Source organism: Sander vitreus, chromosome 3 (assembly GCF_031162955.1).
Source record: "Sander vitreus isolate 19-12246 chromosome 3, sanVit1, whole genome shotgun sequence".
Classification (NCBI taxonomy): domain Eukaryota; kingdom Metazoa; phylum Chordata; class Actinopteri; order Perciformes; family Percidae; genus Sander; species Sander vitreus.
This window is the reverse complement of record NC_135857.1, coordinates 32273428-32291440: the sequence shown is the minus strand read 5'-3', so window position 1 is coordinate 32291440 and position 18013 is coordinate 32273428. Positions and strand designations below refer to the sequence as shown.

Below are 18013 nucleotides of genomic sequence, written 5' to 3'. Positions count from 1 at the left end.
ATGTTAAATAAAGTCATACTAAATAAATGAAAAATCCACTGAAAATGGGACATTTCTGTAAACAATCTGTGATATGTAACATTCTAGCATTTATCTTCTGAAAAAAAAAAATGTTAATAAAAAGAGGATTCAAAAATGTTAAATCAAATGTTACAAACTTTCAACTAAATAGTCACATTTGATCAATCGCGGCCTTCACCATTAGCTAATCGCATTCTTTTGAATCACGATTTCGATTTGAGAAGGCTCCATCGTTCCGCCCTTTATTAATCAGTAGGTTTTTCTCTGGAGAGTATTACTGTCCTTTACACTGGGACCTGACGGGTCCACAGCTGGTCATCACACGTCTTCCCTCCTTACTTGAGTTCCTGTGCGATGGCGGCGATCTGCTCCACTCTGTCCTGATGGGCTGCCAGGTCGCTCTCAAAGGCCTCGTGTTTCCGTAGCAACGCCTTCACTTCTGACAGGGTGGACGTCTCGTAGTCTTTCTGGGTCAGCATGGCCTCCTTACCTGCATGCACATAATATCCATCAATCCATGTAACATGCAAGTCTGTTCAAATGATGCAGAGACGTTTAATACAGTGAAGAAAACTAATTTGTGGTTTAAGGTTAAAAGATCTGCATCACCTGCTCTCTTCACGAGGAAGACTGACTGGTTGATTTATTAACTCCACTTTAACAAACAAAAAGGTGCAGTTGGATGAAGAAGAGACAGAAGATTTAAAGAGGGATTTTCATCTTGAAACTGAGCCAAGATTTTTGTCAAAAAAAGAGGATCCAGCTTGATCCCAGAGAGGAGATTCAGCTCAGTATTACAGCATGCTCATCCAGTGAGTGTTTGTGATAAAGCCGTTACGTACCATCGGTCCAGGACTCATGGATGGCCGCCTTCTGGTGGAACTTCTCGGCCAAGTGTTCCAGCCTCTCCAGACGCCTGATCTCGCTGAGGATCCACTCCTCGTAGCCTTTTTCTGCTCCCTCCAGAGTGTGCCACGCTCCATTGATATCCTGAGACCAAACAGCAGGGATATAACTGATATGAAGCCTCCACCTCAGTAAAGTACGGCAACTGTTTATTTGCACGTTAAGACCCCCCCTCCCACTGACATCAACCACTGAAAACTCAACGCTGAGTATTCTGTTGGAACTTTTGAAAGAACTGAACCTAAAGCTGATCTTTTGCATCTTTGTTTACAGTAGGACAGCAGAAAGCTACTTTTTGAATCTGAGGAGGTCAATGTGATATTGTTAAAATGCACCAAGCATTGACTGGTCTCGGATCCCTTTTTACACCTAAACACAGTACCAAAGAAAAGAGAAGATCTTTCATATTTGACAAAAAAGCGCATTTTCCACCTCCGATTTGACAAAAGTACACGTTCCTGTTTTGTTTTATCTCTTACAGACTGCCGAGAAGCTGATCCAGCAAAAATCTGCAAGCTAGGAGGCCTCAGTTAGTGCCGACACGTCTATTTATTTGGAATATGAATTCTCTACACGCACAGGTTTCCTGCAGTCTGTCACAAATAGGAATAACATTCAAATGTCAAAGATATGGACTCTTTTAGATGATATGTGCAAACATACAGACACCATGCGTCCCTCTGATGGCATGAAGGCAGGTCTGTTGCTCAGTCTCAGTTTAGTCTGCAGAGTGTTGAAGCTGATCTCCAGCTGGCATTTCTCTTGGACCTGAAGGTGGGGGGGAGTCGTTAGTGGACACATTCAACAGAGAAGTTCAAAACCTCTTAAAATGATGGAAAAGGCTATAAAAGCACTGAAGATATCCTCAACTAGCTCAAGGTGCTGGTGAGGGTTAACATTTAAATACTTTTGTCACATATTGCCGTGCACATTTCTGGGAGCTTGCAGAAGGTATTCTGTACCTTGGGTGGTTTGTGGACACAGCGGTAGTCTCTGAAGTCCTCCTGTTTGGCCTGCATATCATTTACAGTCTTCTCCTGGGTTCGGTTCTCCAGCCAGGGGATGGTCCGACGGATCCACTCCAGCAGCTGGAGGCAGACAGGAAGAGAACATAATCGGGTTGTTATCCATTGGAGAGAAGGCTCCGACACTTTCCCAGAAAGCCTTGAAAGTCACTTGATCAGTGCATCTGGTAAATGTCTAACAAATACTAGACGCTCACACGTTAACCCCCATTCTGTACCCTCTCATTGGGTCCCGCTGCGTTTTAGAATCAATTTAAAGATGTTTAAAGATTATTTAGCATTAACATTTTTTTTTAGGGCCTTTATTTGATAGAACAGCTTTAACATGAAAGGGGAGAGAGAGGGGGAATGACATGGAGCAAAAGGCCGCAGGTCGAAGCTGAACCTGCAGCCGGCGGGGAGGACTACGCCTCTGGACATGGGGTGCACGCTCAACAAGGTGAACTACGCAGGCGCCCCTCAATCTTAAGATCTTAATGTCATGTTTTTAGGGCCAAAAATGGCCTGGCTCCAGCGTACGTAGCCAAAGTTGTAACCCTCTGTGAGCACAACAGGTCATTACGGTCATCCAATCAGCTTTATTCATATTTATAAGTTCCGAGGTCAAGGTACAAACTGTGGGGTGATGCGCTTTTGCAGACGCTACCCCGAGACTTTGGAACAAGTCACCTCCTGACATTCGCACAATTACAGACGTAGCTCTATTTAAATCTAAACTCAAAACTTATTTATTTAGAATGACTTATAATACATAGAAGCGCTGTGACATTTGTCCTTTCTTCCTCCTCCTTTTATGCAACCTTATCTGACTTTACTGCATTCTAGGTTTTATTTTATTCATTGTATGTTATGTTGTTTTATTCTTGGTGCTTGATGTAAAGCGCTATATAAATAAATGCTGATTGATGCATATAGAGAACACAGAGGATCTGAAGTGAAGAGATCCAATCAGCGAAGGTGTAAACCTGCTGGAAGTGTTTATGTCCTCACCTCACTGGCCAGCTTCTCGTAGTCCTCCATCATTTGCTCGTTCTCCTGGTTGACAGCCAGCACTTTGCAGATACGATTCGCGGCTGTCTCGGCCTATCAGGACACAGAGTGATGAGTAGCGCTCACAGTGATTGGATAAAACACTCACTTTGTGCCCAAAGCTCAGTGAGAACATTCACAGGATGCTGCGCGTTAAAGCCACTTAAAAACAAATAGAAAGTTAAGTGTCTATTGCACTTGAGAACTACCTATACCTTTCATTACCACTGTTATAATAACTATGAGTTTTTGTTTTCCAAATCTGTGCAAACACACTCCACACACAGGCAGTGAATAGGAATAAATGTAACCATAAGGTCGGGCACACATTGTTAACAAAGTGCACAAAGACAAAAAACTCAATCAATAAATGAAGGTCACATTTGACCAATTAAAACATGCTCCAGCTGTTGATGGTTAGTTGAACGTGGCAAAAAAAAAAAACTAATCAATCGGTGGGTTTTAAAGCTCCATGCGTCTCCCGTCACAACTAAGGAGTCAGTCCATACATCTAGTTACAGGTTCATGTAGGGCTGTAGTCCACATCTGTACGTCTGCCTAGGACATTACACTACTGTGCCACTGGAATAAAAACAAACAGTACACACACTTTCACATGTTGATCAAAGGGGATATATACAACAATATATTCTATTTGTTTTATTATACATGGCTAACATGCTTTTGAGTTTAAATATTTACCTTTAAGTCTTTACTAATAAGTATAAACCTTACCTTTAAGTCTAAAAGGTTATATATATATATATATATATATATATATATATATATATATATATATATATATATATATATATATATATATATATCATACAATAAAACAAAACATTTAGAGCGGAGAAGTGTTAATAGCTTAGGAGAAACTGGAAGGACATCAACCAGCGTTTCCCTCAGTGATCAACCCAAACAGTTCTGCTTTTCCCAAAACCACATCATTAGAATGTCCTTTCACGTTTTATCATTTCCCACAGGAGAAATACACGTCGCTGCACGTACATCTGAAATGTGTGAAATTTAACACCGGCACCAGATCCAGTACAGGCGCGGCGTGGTATTCATTCAGTAGGAAAGTGTGGAAGATCACAGTACTAACGTGAGTTTTGGGAAATTAAATCCAGACCGCAAAGTAAATCCCTTTTGGGGGAAACACAGTCGATGTCCAAAGAAACCGAAACAGAAGCATCAGAAAGCGTTTGTGGCTGTTGTTGTCAGAGTTCCCATCATGGTCCTAATCTCTTGATATTTCCAGTTCCCCCCCCCCCCGAGTTTCCGGAACGATGCAAGACAGCATCCATGACCAAAATACTGTTAACAATCGGTTTTTCCTGAACAGTCGTATCCTCTGAGGAGAAACATAAAGCAGCTCTAATGAAATGTTAGGGAAACATTTCACTATATTTGTGCATTTTCATCTTCTGATATTCACTAGATTCCCCTGAAGACCTCTGTCTTTCAACTATCTGGAACCAAAAAAAAACTAAGTTCTATCACTGATGGAAACCATGCTTGATTTGTCTGTGTTTGGTTTTTTTGGTTGCAGCATCAGAGTGTTAACGCAGTCTGAAGCGTGAGAAGCTCACCTTCTGTGCGCCAGAGAAGGCGTGATAGAAGCAGGATACATAGGTCATTATGGCCTTCTCATCCGGCCGCAGCGTACCCACGATGTCTACGTATCACCCAGCACCCAGCAGGACAGAGACAGGTTGACGGAGAAAGGCAAACGGAGAGAGAGAGAGAGAGAGAAAGAGAGAGAGAGAGAGTGAAGCCAAAGCAACCCAAAGCTTCATGGTCCCTACAGGATGTGAGAGCAAAGGGTTGAGAGTGGCTCCCTCTTTAGGTCCACAGCTTCAAGATCTCCTCCGATTACTCCCCACCCCACACTGACGACAGGAGGAGGGATGTCAAGGGAGATGGGGGGGGAGGAGGAGGAGGATGAGTGTCCTCTAGAAGAGAGTTGAGGGACACTGGAGCCACAGGTTCGAGGTTGGGACACAAACACACACGCCTCAGCTGCTGAATGGAATCATCATCATCAGCTCATTAACATTGAATCTATGTCGGGAGAATTCACTGTGATTGTTAGCCTCAGTCTGAAGCGGTTTGTTTCTGTAATTATTATTTGTTTTTTTACACCTAACAAAATGCTCTGCCGTTAGAAGACGACTTTGACACAGGTATCGAGTCTCCGTGCAGATCTCAGGTTAAGTTCATAGTTCTAGTTCTCAAATGACCAAATGAACAAACAGAAAAGCAACGACACACCAGACGTTGAATAAACTCACTGACGTGAACAGGATTGACTGTGAATTGTGTGATGTATAAAAATGAAGTATGATGCTGGCAAAAGCAGTAAGAGGTTGCTTCTAATCATCCCAAGGTTGCTAGAAAAACAAACTCTCTGTAGTTACTGACTTCATGTAAATAATTCAAGAACTACGAGAATAAGCTGCACGTGGAACACTTTTATACACACACGCGCCACTGCCCAGATCTGTCTATTTGTCTCACACACATCATCAAAAACACACACACACACACACACACACACACACACACACACACACACACACACCTCCTGAGACTGCAGAAGCACACAAACAAGTTCTGAATGAGCCAGAAAATTAATTAAGAGGAGCAAAACAAGAGAGGCATCAACTGGCTTCCTGTCAGAGGCCTACAGGGAGAGAGGAGAGGGGGGAGGAAAGATAAGAGGATGAGGAGGAAGTGAAGGAGAGAAACAAGAGATGGGAGGGTAGAAAAATAGTAGACAGGAGAGTTACAGGAGAAGAAATAATACCATTCTCATGCTGAGACTTTGCTTTCTTTATAAAAGAGGCTTCTGAAAGCACCAACGTTATTCAACGGTTTTCAATTTACACTGCTGCTTCAAATGTAACAGTTATTTCACTTGAGTATCTTGCGTCAATATGGTGAGTTTTTGTTGCAATTCTGGCATCAAAACCCTCACTCAATAACCTCCATCATATGCTTAGTTAGCTCGGCAAATGTTTATGATTGACTCAACGGGAAACTCTGATAGTCATTGGACCTCTGCGGCATCTGAAAAAGTATTTTATAAAAAGTCACCAGCCAGAGAAGCACTGCTCTAAAAGTAGAAAATCCATCTTCATATGCTGCTGAGGGTTCACCATTTTGTCTGCACTGTTCCGTGAATATTAAGAAGTGACAATTTCTCATACAAAAATCCTAACAATAATAGCACATTACATCAGCTAGAAGTACTACTTCTTAAGTACACATGCCGTCTTTCCTCTGCTGTGGCTGCGTGTAAAAGCAAACAGGATCTGCATCTGAAACCTGATTTGATCTGAATGCTAACAGACATTTGTGTCAACGAGAAATATCCGAGCCTCTGATCACTGTTGCTCATGGTACAAACACACCTTTTTGTATAGAAATTGTGCACAAGTCTGGCTGCTGACCACACAGGTCTCGGGGATGCAACAATACTGTCTTGTTAACAGCGATTCATTCGGGCTTTACCAACTAGCTCTGCTGCAATCTCCTGACTTATTTTGATAAGAAAACCTCACAATACAGCACACAGAATATTTACTGCTTTCACCAGCACAATTACATTCACACTGCTTGTGTTTGTGTGTATACGTGAGTGTTTGTGTCCCAACAAATCCAGTGTCCTTGCTGAGGCCCAGGGCGTCGCAGCGCTGTCGAGAGAGAGAGAGAGAGAGAGAGAGACAGACAGACAAAGACCATGCTGGACAGGAAGCAGCACCTGGTTAGTAATGGGGGGGTTAAAGGTAACGGTCAGGGGGTTTAGAGAGTACCTTCTGTGCTCCAGAGAAGGCATGGTAGAAACTGGACACATAAGTCATTATGGCTTTCTCATCTGGACGAGCAGTGTTCACAATGTCTACAAGGAGGTGAGACCGTGGTTATGAAGACACACACAGACACATATACAGGCAAGACAGAGGGCGTGTGATTAAACACAACAGGACACACATTTAGGAACATGCACTCACATATGATACACAAACACACACACACACACACACACACACACACACACCCAAGCTGCTGTAGCTGTTAACAGCCAGAAAGGACGATCCGATTCATACGCAAACACAACGAGAGGGCAGACAGAATTAACAATACTGTACATACAAGGGTCAGACCCATATTTCAGTTTACTACAAACAGATCTGGGTGTGTGTGTGTGTGTGTGTGTGTGTTTTTTATCATTTTTTAGTTTTATTTTGGGAAAGTGGGATATTTTAAACTCCCAATTAATATTTTATCAATTTTTGATATGAATTGGGTATGAAACTGTATAAATAAATTAATATCAGCTTTTTGGTCCGACCCTCATACATACAGACAAAGACACATTCAGACAGTTGCCTCTACTTTACAATCCAAAGCATTAGAGGAGTCAGAGGAGGGGAGGGGAAGGGATGGAGGCTCCATCGATCCTGAAGATGAATGCCTCGGACGTACCACAGTGGCCACATTTACATGCACATTAACGCTGTGACTGTAACGGAAGCAAGGCAAAGAATTCAATTCAGTCAGCACAAACCATACTGATATGACTGTGATTGTGCTCCTGGTCAAAGTACAGCTATAGGCACACACACTTAGCGGGTGCTTGGCTTTTATTTTATTTTATTTATGAGAATTTAGATCGTTGCTGCAGAGGGGATTTGGGTCAGTCGGATTATGTGTCAAGCTCATCACCTTTTAGAGTTAAGTGGGGTTGCAGTTAAAGTTGCGTACACAGGGTGCCTGGGTGACCTAGTGGTAGAGCGTGCACCCATATGTAGAGGCTCGGTCCTCGATGCAGGGGCCACAGGGGCCGCAGGTGCACTTTCCTGCATGCCATTCCCCCTCTCTCTCCCCTTTCAGGTCTAAGCTGTCAAAATAAAAGGCCTAAATGCCAATAGTTATGTACACAACAACAATGTGTTAGATTGGTCTGTATTACAGTTTGTCTACATCAGAAAGCACTTGGACCGGCAAACACCACAAACTAACCTACACTACCGTTGAAACGTTTAGAATCAGCTGTTGTATTGATGTTCTTCTTCGGTCCTTCATTGATAACTATTTTAGCAGAGATAAAAACTATAATGTATTTACATTAACAAAAAGTATAAATAAAAGCATAATGCAGCCACCACGTGTATCATTTACATGTGAAATAGTCTTGGTATAAAAGAAGAAGGTGTTTCTTTGGGCCCTCAGCAGTCTACTCAGTGGTTAGATTAAAGAGCTTTAAACTGGGACTCTGTTTCAAACGATGTTAGCGCTGAATCACAGCCGAAAACCTGTATGAGTACTACATACAACTGTAAATGAGAATAATAATAATAATACTACAGGGGTTGTAAAGTTATGTAATAACTCAAGCAGCTTAATCAGACCACGCTTACATCACAGTCACATTGTTTCATGTAAACACAGCCACTTACAGTAAACAAAAAAAATACATACAGTACACAGCATTATTCAATAATAACACAGAATCATTGACAGCAGGAGGTTTCAGGCCTACCTTCTGCGTCCAACATCTTGGGGATGTCCAGGTGCTTCTCAGCCACCTCGAAGGCATTGTTCAGATTGGTCACTGGGTCATCCTAAACATCCAATCACAGCGTCAGAAAATAAAACTTGCTAAATTCATGTTTGTATTATTTGCAAGTTTAACCCGCTGAGGTTTTTTTTTAAATTCACATTTTAAAAAGGATATTTGCATATAACCTGATGCCCATGTGTTTCCTATCAAGATGTTCAGAATAAACACAGCTTTCTGTATAGTGAGGTCATGTGTAAAGAAATTATTTGGCCCCAACGCTGAAAAGCTGATGTTCGCTTTTTGAAATGTCTCAAATCTCTTGTGAAAACAAACCTAAACTCAATTGTTTTGGTGCTTGAAATGAGTTTACATCGCCTGGACTCGCCGGTGCGTCTTTTGTCCTCAGAGGTTTATGATTATTAAATTATTGGTTATGTATAGTTTAAGTTTAGTTGTTTTTTTTATGTAGGTTAACACAGGATCATCGGTACAATGAAATGTATTTGACGAGAGAACGGGTCAGCTCGGCAATAAAGACACTGGTCGCAATAAGAGCACGAGTCATGTAGAGATAAAATAAGATAACATGACAATGATATGCAAGATAAGATGGGATGAAATAAATGAAATTATAGCACTATACACATATATGAAAAAGGGGATTTGTCTGTGAATAATTTGAAACCTAACTAGTCGTTTGCTTCAAAATACACAGAGACTTTCTAACATTTGGGTTTGGACTGGGCTTCGTGTTTATGTCTTGCAGTCATGTAAGGGTGTGAGAATGTGTCTACCTTTCTGAGACTGTCGTAATCGATGAGATCAGGTCTGTGTCTGTGGATCAGAGCGTTGAAGGCGAGACCGTCCTTCCAGCTGTCGGAGAGAGAACAGATGAGATTGAGCGTGAGGCAGAAGGGGTGACGTGTAACATGACAATCAGAAATCACAAAGCCATTTCTGATCTGCACGAGGGAAGCAGAGGGGCTTAGACGCCCATCAAATTCACTCTCATTGTGACTTTAATTAAATGGATGAGCCACACCTCTGACTGAAGTTAAACGTGGCTGATCTGCCTGCTTCTCATCCTGATTGCAGCAGCCCGGCTGGTCTTAAACCTACCCATGTTCTCTCACATTCTCTGACACACACCGTTCCTCTGCTCCGCTCCACTAGCCACCGGTGGGGGCTCAAATCCAAGTCGAAGCCCTGTTACTTGCCTACTGTGCTGTGAATGGCTCATGCCCATCCTACATCCAGGACAGTGTCAAACTGTACACACCCCAGCCCATCCACTAGGGCTGCAGGATATATCGACTCAATATCGTTATATCACGTTGCGCAATATTATATCGAAAGTGTCGCGATAAGTACGCGATATTTAGTTTATTTTGTGGAGCGCTGCGTCCCGTCCGTTGGCTGTGTGGCTTAGTCGTGTTCGATTTATGCCGCCTTCACACTGCGGTGCGAAAAAAATCGTGTCAGTTGGTCATCCGGATGCGATCAAAAAATTTAACTCTTGCGAAAGGCTACGGACGGTTCCAATCCGACAATTCCAGCGTTGCTATGGTACTGATAAACAAACCTGCTAATGCTAATTAGTTAGCTAGCAACAGACATCAAACTACTGACATTATACCGCTATATCACATTTAACCGACCTGACATGTCAACGTCCTGGGCAACTTTTCTCCACGCAGCAGCCTATTTCTATATTTTGATGCGCTTTCCCATAACTTTTGCAATTTGACATGTAAAACATAATAATTTGAAATGAATATCGATATATCACATTCTGTCAATATTGTGCAACCCTACCGTCCACTACGCTCTGCGACTGCCAAACGGCTTGCTACCCCTCCTCACTATGACAGGGACACTCAACACTATCTAGGAGGTTTGGTGAGCGTGGCTCCACAACGATGGAACGATCTCCCCACTGACATCCAGACAGCAGAAAGCCTACACGTCTTTAGGCTGACACGTGCCTGTTCAGACTGCCTGTTCAGACTGCGTCTTGGCCCGTGAAAAGATGGGGAAATCAAAACGTTCTCCATCTGCAGAATTTTACGTATTGGCATTAGGGCTGTGCAATAAATCTATCTTTAAAAGCCATTTTGGCTCCTAACGATCACAGAAACAATGTCATAGAGAAAAACTATTATTTTGCACATTACATTTTGCAAGTAAACTCTTATTTTGTCTTGTGTTCTGAATGGAGAAAAAAAAAGGGAAATTTCACAGTTCATGGTGTATTAACGGTTGATTTGTTTAACGCTTTCATTTTTTTTTTTGAAGTTCAATAAATGCAACACCTTTCCAAAAGTCAATAAGTAATATTTAGGATTAGGATTTGTTTCCCCCCATAATGAAGCAGCCCTAGCTCACATTCTTTTTGGTTGCTATCTTCACTGACTTTGGATAAAAGCGTCCGCTAAATGAACAGCATTAAAAATTCCAGCGAGCTAGAGGCAGTATGAGGTCGTGATAAGTTACATCACAACAGAAAACTGCTGTGAGGGTGAAATTCATTCCTGACCTTGGAACACGATAATCTCAACTCAAGGTTTCACATTCTAGACCTGGTCTAGACTCGGCTGGAGTGTGCCTGCCTGCAGCCTTTCTTGGTCACGAGTAAAGGTTTCACATTTAACTTGTACTTTGTATTTACTGTATACAGTACACCACACGAACACGCACTGTAAGCAACTGAATAATATGCATGCATCAGATTTTTTTCTGACACCGCAGTTTAAGTTGCTTCTGACTACTTCAGAGCAGTCAAACATGTTCCAGTTTCTCCAACAGGGGGCGACCTTTCTAAACAATTTGAGTAGTTTATTGGACAGCAGTGAGCTTTCATTCAGCATTGAACAGTGTTCGGTTATGGTGTATCAATACATATAAACTAAATATATTTACTCATATGCGACTAGGTGTGGTCATGCTGCTCCAAGACAACCGAGATGTGTTAATGACTCATATTTTTGTTTGTGTGTTTAATAGGCCGCAATATGTTGGTTTTTTTAAGTGTTGAATATTGGCCCGTTCTGATATCATGCAGACCGCAGCTAACCATGAACACTTTAATCAGGGTTTCACTGGAGACTGTTCCTGTCCCATGACAACCTCAAAGTTCTTTTAAAGGATTTTCTAACCTCAAGATGAAGAACTGAGTTCTGATGGAAATTCTAATCATCCAAAATTATCTTACGGTCTTTAATGTGATGAAAACGGGCACACAAAATAGACTGTCAAAAGCTTTCATCCCAGAATAGCACTAATGATCGGTCCAAACTTAAAGCATGTGTGTGTGTGTGTGTTACCTAATGTGGAAGTTCTGCACATTGACATTCTTGTAGGGAGCGGTCTTCCTCTGGCACCACAAGAGAAGACCCTCTTTCGCAGAGGTCTCTGCATTGAGGAAAAAGAAGGAAGAGAGGAGCAGCAGCAGGAGAGAAGGAGGAAAGGAGGTGTGCATTAGTCTGTGAAGAAATGCCTCTTCATTACACCAAATCAGTCTCGTTTTATTCCATTACCGGTGTTCAGGCAGCGAGAAAAACACCGCCGTCTGTTTGTGCTAAACATAAATCAGAAGGGACTCAAAGTATCAGGATGTTTGTGTTTACTGCATGTGCCTGAACAAACATCAGAAACATATCAGTAATATGGAGAATAAAAGTTATGACTCAATATTCCTTTTAGTGGCCCACACCCACCGCAGCTAACTTGACACAGAGGGTTTTAATTAGCAACCACAGTGTCTTTACAGCTGCAACTGAGTCAACATTTATCAAGCCGAATGAATGCAAACATAACAGAAAGGTACACCGCTTTATGGAAATGGAGGAGGATGAGGATCTGTTGCTGTTCTGTTTTATAGCAATCTAAATTCAGCGTCCTTGGGCTGGATTGAAGTGGTCACCCTGTGCCATGAGAATGGTTAATTCTAAGTGGTAGACTTAGTTTGAGGACGTTTCAATTATGATGAGGTTTTCCCATTTCATTTCAACCAGGTAATTACATGTAGTTCTTCACATTCAATTAGAGGATCAACCCCCCCCCCCCCCGAGATGCACCATCCCATTTTCAAAAACACAGAATTTAACATTTAAACCAAAACAAACACAGAAGTAACCAATGATATGAAATTAAACAATCCGACAAAAAAACAATCAATGTAGTAACGTCAACAAGGACACAGAATTACAGAATAATGAAATAAAGTAACAGCCGGTTTAACAGTGTTCCCAGTACTGAGTAGTTTCACATCGTCAGTCTTACTGAGCAGCCATGCACCTGTTTTTGTATCTTGAATGTATTCCATCACTACTCAACCGTGATAGAGTGAGTGAGTGAGTGAGTGAGTGAGTGAGTGAGAGTGTGTGTGTGTGTGTGTGTGTGTGTGTGTGTGTGTGTGTGTGTGTGTGTGTGTGTGTGTGTGTGTGTGTGTGTGTGTGTCTCTAGCCTCGTTACTTCCACTCTAGTTCCCACAACAACTTGCACATCTTCATGTGCGTGTGAACACCAAAGATTCCTGCAGGACTTCGGTCGGCCAATTACTCCCGAAACCTGGCTGGGAGTCGAGCTGCCGCAGTGCCCCTCAGCAGGGCACTTCTCTGCCAAGCTGCTGCTGATTGTGAAAGCAAATAAAAAAAAAAAAAAGAAATAAATAATAAAAAAAAAGCACGGGAAGTTGTACCTTCTACAGAGATGTCCTGGATGGCGAAGCGGAGGATGATGGTCCAGATCATTCCCAGGGTCATCTTGGCGTTTCCGTCCACGATTTCTGCCCGACACATAAAAAGAAAATTGCTTCGGATTCACCCTGGACCACAAATCTCGTCCCGTCACTGCTGTTTTTACAACCTTACATCTGCTCTTTCATTTAATAAAGGCAGCACACCCACACACTGCTTTAACAAGGACTTCAGTCATAAAAATACATTCATTCCCCGTAGATATAAAATACAGTTCATTATTTAATCCATGGTACTTTAAAGATTATTTTTTGGGCTTCTCCGCCTTTAATTTTTGACAGGACAGCTAGGTGAGAAAGAGGAGAGAGAGGGGGGAAGACATGCAGGAAATCGTCACAGGTTGGAACCCTGGACCTCTGCGTCGAGGCATAAACCTCTCAGTACATGTGCGCCTGCTCTACCCACTGAGCCAACCCGGCCACAAATCCATCGTACATTTAATCGGTATTTAATCAATTGAAAAAGAACATTCACGTATTGTGTGCTCCGTGAAGGTGTGTGCAATAAAATCAATATTTTGTTTGGATCGTCATCTAATGACATGAGCAAATTCATTTAGCAGTAGGGCTGAACGATGTATCGTTTTCAAATCCAAATCGAGGTTAAAAAGAATGCGATTAGCTTATCGTGAAGGCCGCGATAAATCAAACGTGCAGTTTCACATTTAGGTGAATGTTTGGTGTAACATTTGGTTTAACCATTTGTTCCTCTTTTTATTGTTATATGTACTCTTTTTTATAAGATAACTGCTGGAATAATGTTAAATATGACTTATTGCTGGGAACTATGTTCCTCGCATTGAGATATAGAGCAGTTTTGATGGCGTCTCATGCTATAATGTTCCATGTAACATTTTATCTGTTACACAGACAATATTGAACTTCAGCTAAAATATTATTAAAATTATTTATATATATATATATATATATATATATATATATATATATATATATAAAAGAAATTGTAATCACAATGTCTGGCAGAAAAATCGCAATTAGATTTTTTCCTTGAATCGTTCAGCCCTAGTCAGCAGTGAAAATATTTACAGTGAAACTTTCAAAATATCATTATAGCAGTTTCCCACCACGATCCACGGGTGTTTGGCAGGTTAATGAGCGCACACAGAACAGGACAGCGGGTCGTGTGCAATGATATGTCAGAGAGGAGGTATGTAGTATGGGGTCACATTCCACTCATAGTTCAAACGCATACAGCACTGAGACTATTCATCCTGCAGCCCTTTCATACTTTCACCGGTTTATCAATCACACTTCCACTGTCAGCTGGGAACGTGACCCACATCGCTTTCATTCTATCCGACATTCTTCATGTTCAATTTGGCATCCGTGTTCCAGATCACTATTCAGCTCGATTCATTTCTTTGTGCATTCGTGTGCTTGAAGAAGCCGAGTGTCACATTTTAAAACACTGTCAAATGTATTGTGGTACATTTCTCTAAATTATTATAAAAGCTAAATTATGTTTTGTGTTGTGAGCTAGCAAGAGTGTCTTTTTCCACTGCCATGCCTCCACAAATCTATACTTGAAGTCCCTGGAGTTCAAACGGAGGTTTGTGTCGGTTTAAAACGCTCTCTGGAGAACCTCCACCACTCTCATCTCGTCACCACCATCCCTCCAGTTTTTCCTCTTCCAGCTCCTATGTTGGCATTTTTCTCTCAGACAGCATTCCAGTAGATGACATTTAGTGGGCTGTTTTTATAGAAGGCCAGAAAGTGTGTGTGTGTGTGTGTGTGTGTGTGTGTGTGTGTGTGTGGCATTGCAGTATTTTGGGCTTTGGGCATTGTACTTTGTTTCAATGGTCAGCAGTATCAGCGGTGTCATGTGGCAGAAATGTCATGTTTGTCCTCATAAAGTAGGAGAAAGGTCACTGTCCTGCAGGTGACATATAAGGCACAACATCCGCACACTTACACGCTGCCAATTTCAAAATGAGTCACTGAGCATTTGATCTCAACACTTGTACTCGGTTCACTCTGTGCTCCGAAGGCATGAGAAGATTAGGAGACAATAGGCACCTGAGCACTGACATGTAAAAGCCCCCCCCTCACCTACATAGGGGCAAAACACCCAGACTGAAAGAGATGCTAAATGTGTCGCTTTGTGGGTCTATCAGTGACATTTGACAAACTGCAGCTGAACTTCAGCATTGTGTTCACTCTGGAGATAGAGGCTGTCTGACTCGTGCCCAAAGCAGATCCACACTGACACTCCTCTACAGCTATTATACTAAACACCACAGCACACTATTCAAAATATTACAGGAAACCATTGAAGAAAGCCTGATGATGACGGTTCCATGTTCTTGAAGCCGAGCTGTGCAATCCTGATTTAAATTACTAATACTAATGTTATTGCATTTTCTTTTTTTTGTTGGGAATACTACTTTAGCCGCAGCATGCTGTGCAGCTGTCACATGGAGGACAAAATAAACTAAAACAAGTATTGGATTTGGTTGGCAGGTACTCAATAAAAGACTGATCAAGAAGCCAAAACAACACATGATCAGGACCTCCCTGCTTTTAACTGAGCTCTGTGACTTTCCAACTGAAACTGGTAAAAAAGTTACTTCAAACAGAGGCTCTGGCCCCGGGGCCCCTGCTCTGTAGGCCATGTGACCCATCCACGTCGAAAGGTCCTTTGCTGTCGGTGTGGATTTTACACCGACCAAGTATGAAAACTAAAGCTCCCTTTCTGTCTGTGTCAGAAGGACTACACTTCGATGGGTGAATGAGAGGTTTCCACAGTGACAGTCTCGGGACTCATGAGGAAAAGTTTTAATTCCGTTCATTACGTATAAAGGGGGGGGGGCCTTAATTATATTTGCATGTGTGTGCATGAATGCATGCTTACCCTCTGCTCCAATAGAGACCAGCTTGACTCCTTTGCTGGCGATGAAGTCCAGGGCTTTGTTAACATTGTTAATCTTGTGCACCCTCATCTTGCCTCGCTCAGGCTTGGGTAACCGTTCGCCTGCGGGGACACGGACACACACACACACACACACACACACACACACACACACACACACACACACGCACAGTGAGCGGAGCGCGTTTCCACAGGCTCAGCAGAACAACACTCGGTCAGGACAGTTAAAGTTACAGGAGGGACGTTGGTGTCGCTCACAGCAGAAAAAAACTGAAGTGAATGTGAAAAAGGAAGCCAAATTTCATAATGGGACGACAGCAGTTCAAATGTTTATCTACTAAGCCACAGGAATGGTTTCCCTGCTACAACAACCTGCAATTAAACACGAGAAACCTCGAGAGAAAAGCCGTCATTCAGTGACAGATCTACAGCAGGGTGTTCCCAATGGTTTTTTTTTGAATGCCTGTGATCCATACAGAGGTTGGAAACTGTGAGTGACCTCGCCCTGGAATGGGCAGAGATGTTGTGCATCTTTAGCATCTGAAAACATTTTGATTGACAGCTAAGAGACAGCTTTGAAAATCAGACCACGGCTCAGTGACACACGAGAGAGCGAGCGTGTGTGTGTGTGTGTTGGGCTGGGCGGCTTTGCCCTGCGGCTTCAGGGTGAAACATCAGGAGCCCCATCTTGCACCCGGTGCAGCGCGGCGAAAAGCCCGACACGACAGCCTTTGCCATTTTAAGACCGCCCAGCGCCCACGCCGTTTAAATAGCAAATGCACCTGTGCCCATCTTTGTGCCCATGGTCTTACAGGGAGGTGTGTTCAGGTGCATTCTGGCCAAGCAATGCGCCAAGGTCCAAACGCGCCTGGCTTTTAAAGGGAATGGGAGATGATCTCTGATTGGTTTATTGCATCTTACGCCCAAAACACACCTATGAATTAATGAAGACACCAAGTACAACCCTTTTGAACCATGCGCCCGACGCACGGACCCTTTCTTCCGCCATCAAACTAGCAAAAGTGGATTTGGACACGCCCCTAAACGCACGTGTGCCATGCACTTCACGCCGTGCGCTCAGATCGTTAAAATAGGGCCCTAGATCTCGTTACAGCAAGGGCTATCAATAGAATCTTATATATATATATATATATATATATATAGTGATTACGACCTTGACTTCTAACAAGGCCTTCTAACAATCACAAAAAGAGTATTCGAGAAAATTATTTTGCACATTACGTTTTGCAAGTAAACTCGTATTTTGTCTTGTGTTCTGAATGGGAAACGTTTTAAGGGAAATTTCACAGTTCAATGCGTTTTCACTGTTGATTTGTTTAATTATTTTACTCTTTTCAACAGTCAATTAGTGTTAAATAACTGGGATTTCAATATTGACCAAAATAATTGTGATTATGACCATAATGCCAGCCATATTAGTGTAATTGAAAACAGTCTTAGAGGCTGTACAGATAGTTACCTGCGATGACCTCCAGCAGCAGCATGAGTTTCAGCCCATCCCGGAAGTCCTCCTCGATGTTTTCGATCTGTGTGCCTGACTTGCGCAGGTGGGAGTTACACCACGCCGTGAATGTCTGCACAGAAACAGGAGACACATGGTGACTATTCAGAGCCTGGGCCGCTGTGTTTTTCCACCTTTTATGACAATAAACCACTTTGAATCGAGAATGAAAGAAAATGAAATTCAATGGGACAGGAAGGGAGGTCAGGGAGCTGCTTTAGATAAGACAGGAAGTAGCAGACGAAAAGGGGAGGAGACAGATGTTATAATACAATACCCACAGCTAAGA

General features: G+C 42.4%; 1 protein-coding gene across 2 annotated transcripts in view; it reads right to left on the bottom strand.

The window, feature by feature from the left end:
* The window catches only part of actn4 (actinin, alpha 4), a 72661-nt gene that overhangs the window by 12781 nt on the left and 41867 nt on the right, over positions 1 to 18013 (bottom strand). Inside the window, exons 2-13 of one of the 2 annotated variants that reach the window (XM_078247028.1) lie at positions 17683 to 17797; positions 16185 to 16304; positions 13256 to 13342; positions 11880 to 11967; positions 9351 to 9429; positions 8536 to 8617; positions 6806 to 6891; positions 2943 to 3035; positions 1890 to 2015; positions 1591 to 1695; positions 864 to 1011; positions 361 to 511 (exon numbers count right to left, since the gene is read on the bottom strand). In XM_078247028.1, the coding sequence (XP_078103154.1) occupies positions 361 to 511; positions 864 to 1011; positions 1591 to 1695; positions 1890 to 2015; positions 2943 to 3035; positions 6806 to 6891; positions 8536 to 8617; positions 9351 to 9429; positions 11880 to 11967; positions 13256 to 13342; positions 16185 to 16304; positions 17683 to 17797 (1280 nt within the window). Of the gene's footprint in view, positions 1 to 360; positions 512 to 863; positions 1012 to 1590; positions 1696 to 1889; positions 2016 to 2942; positions 3036 to 4579; positions 4666 to 6805; positions 6892 to 8535; positions 8618 to 9350; positions 9430 to 11879; positions 11968 to 13255; positions 13343 to 16184; positions 16305 to 17682; positions 17798 to 18013 lie in introns of both variants that reach the window. The other variant, XM_078247030.1, reaches the window with a different exon arrangement.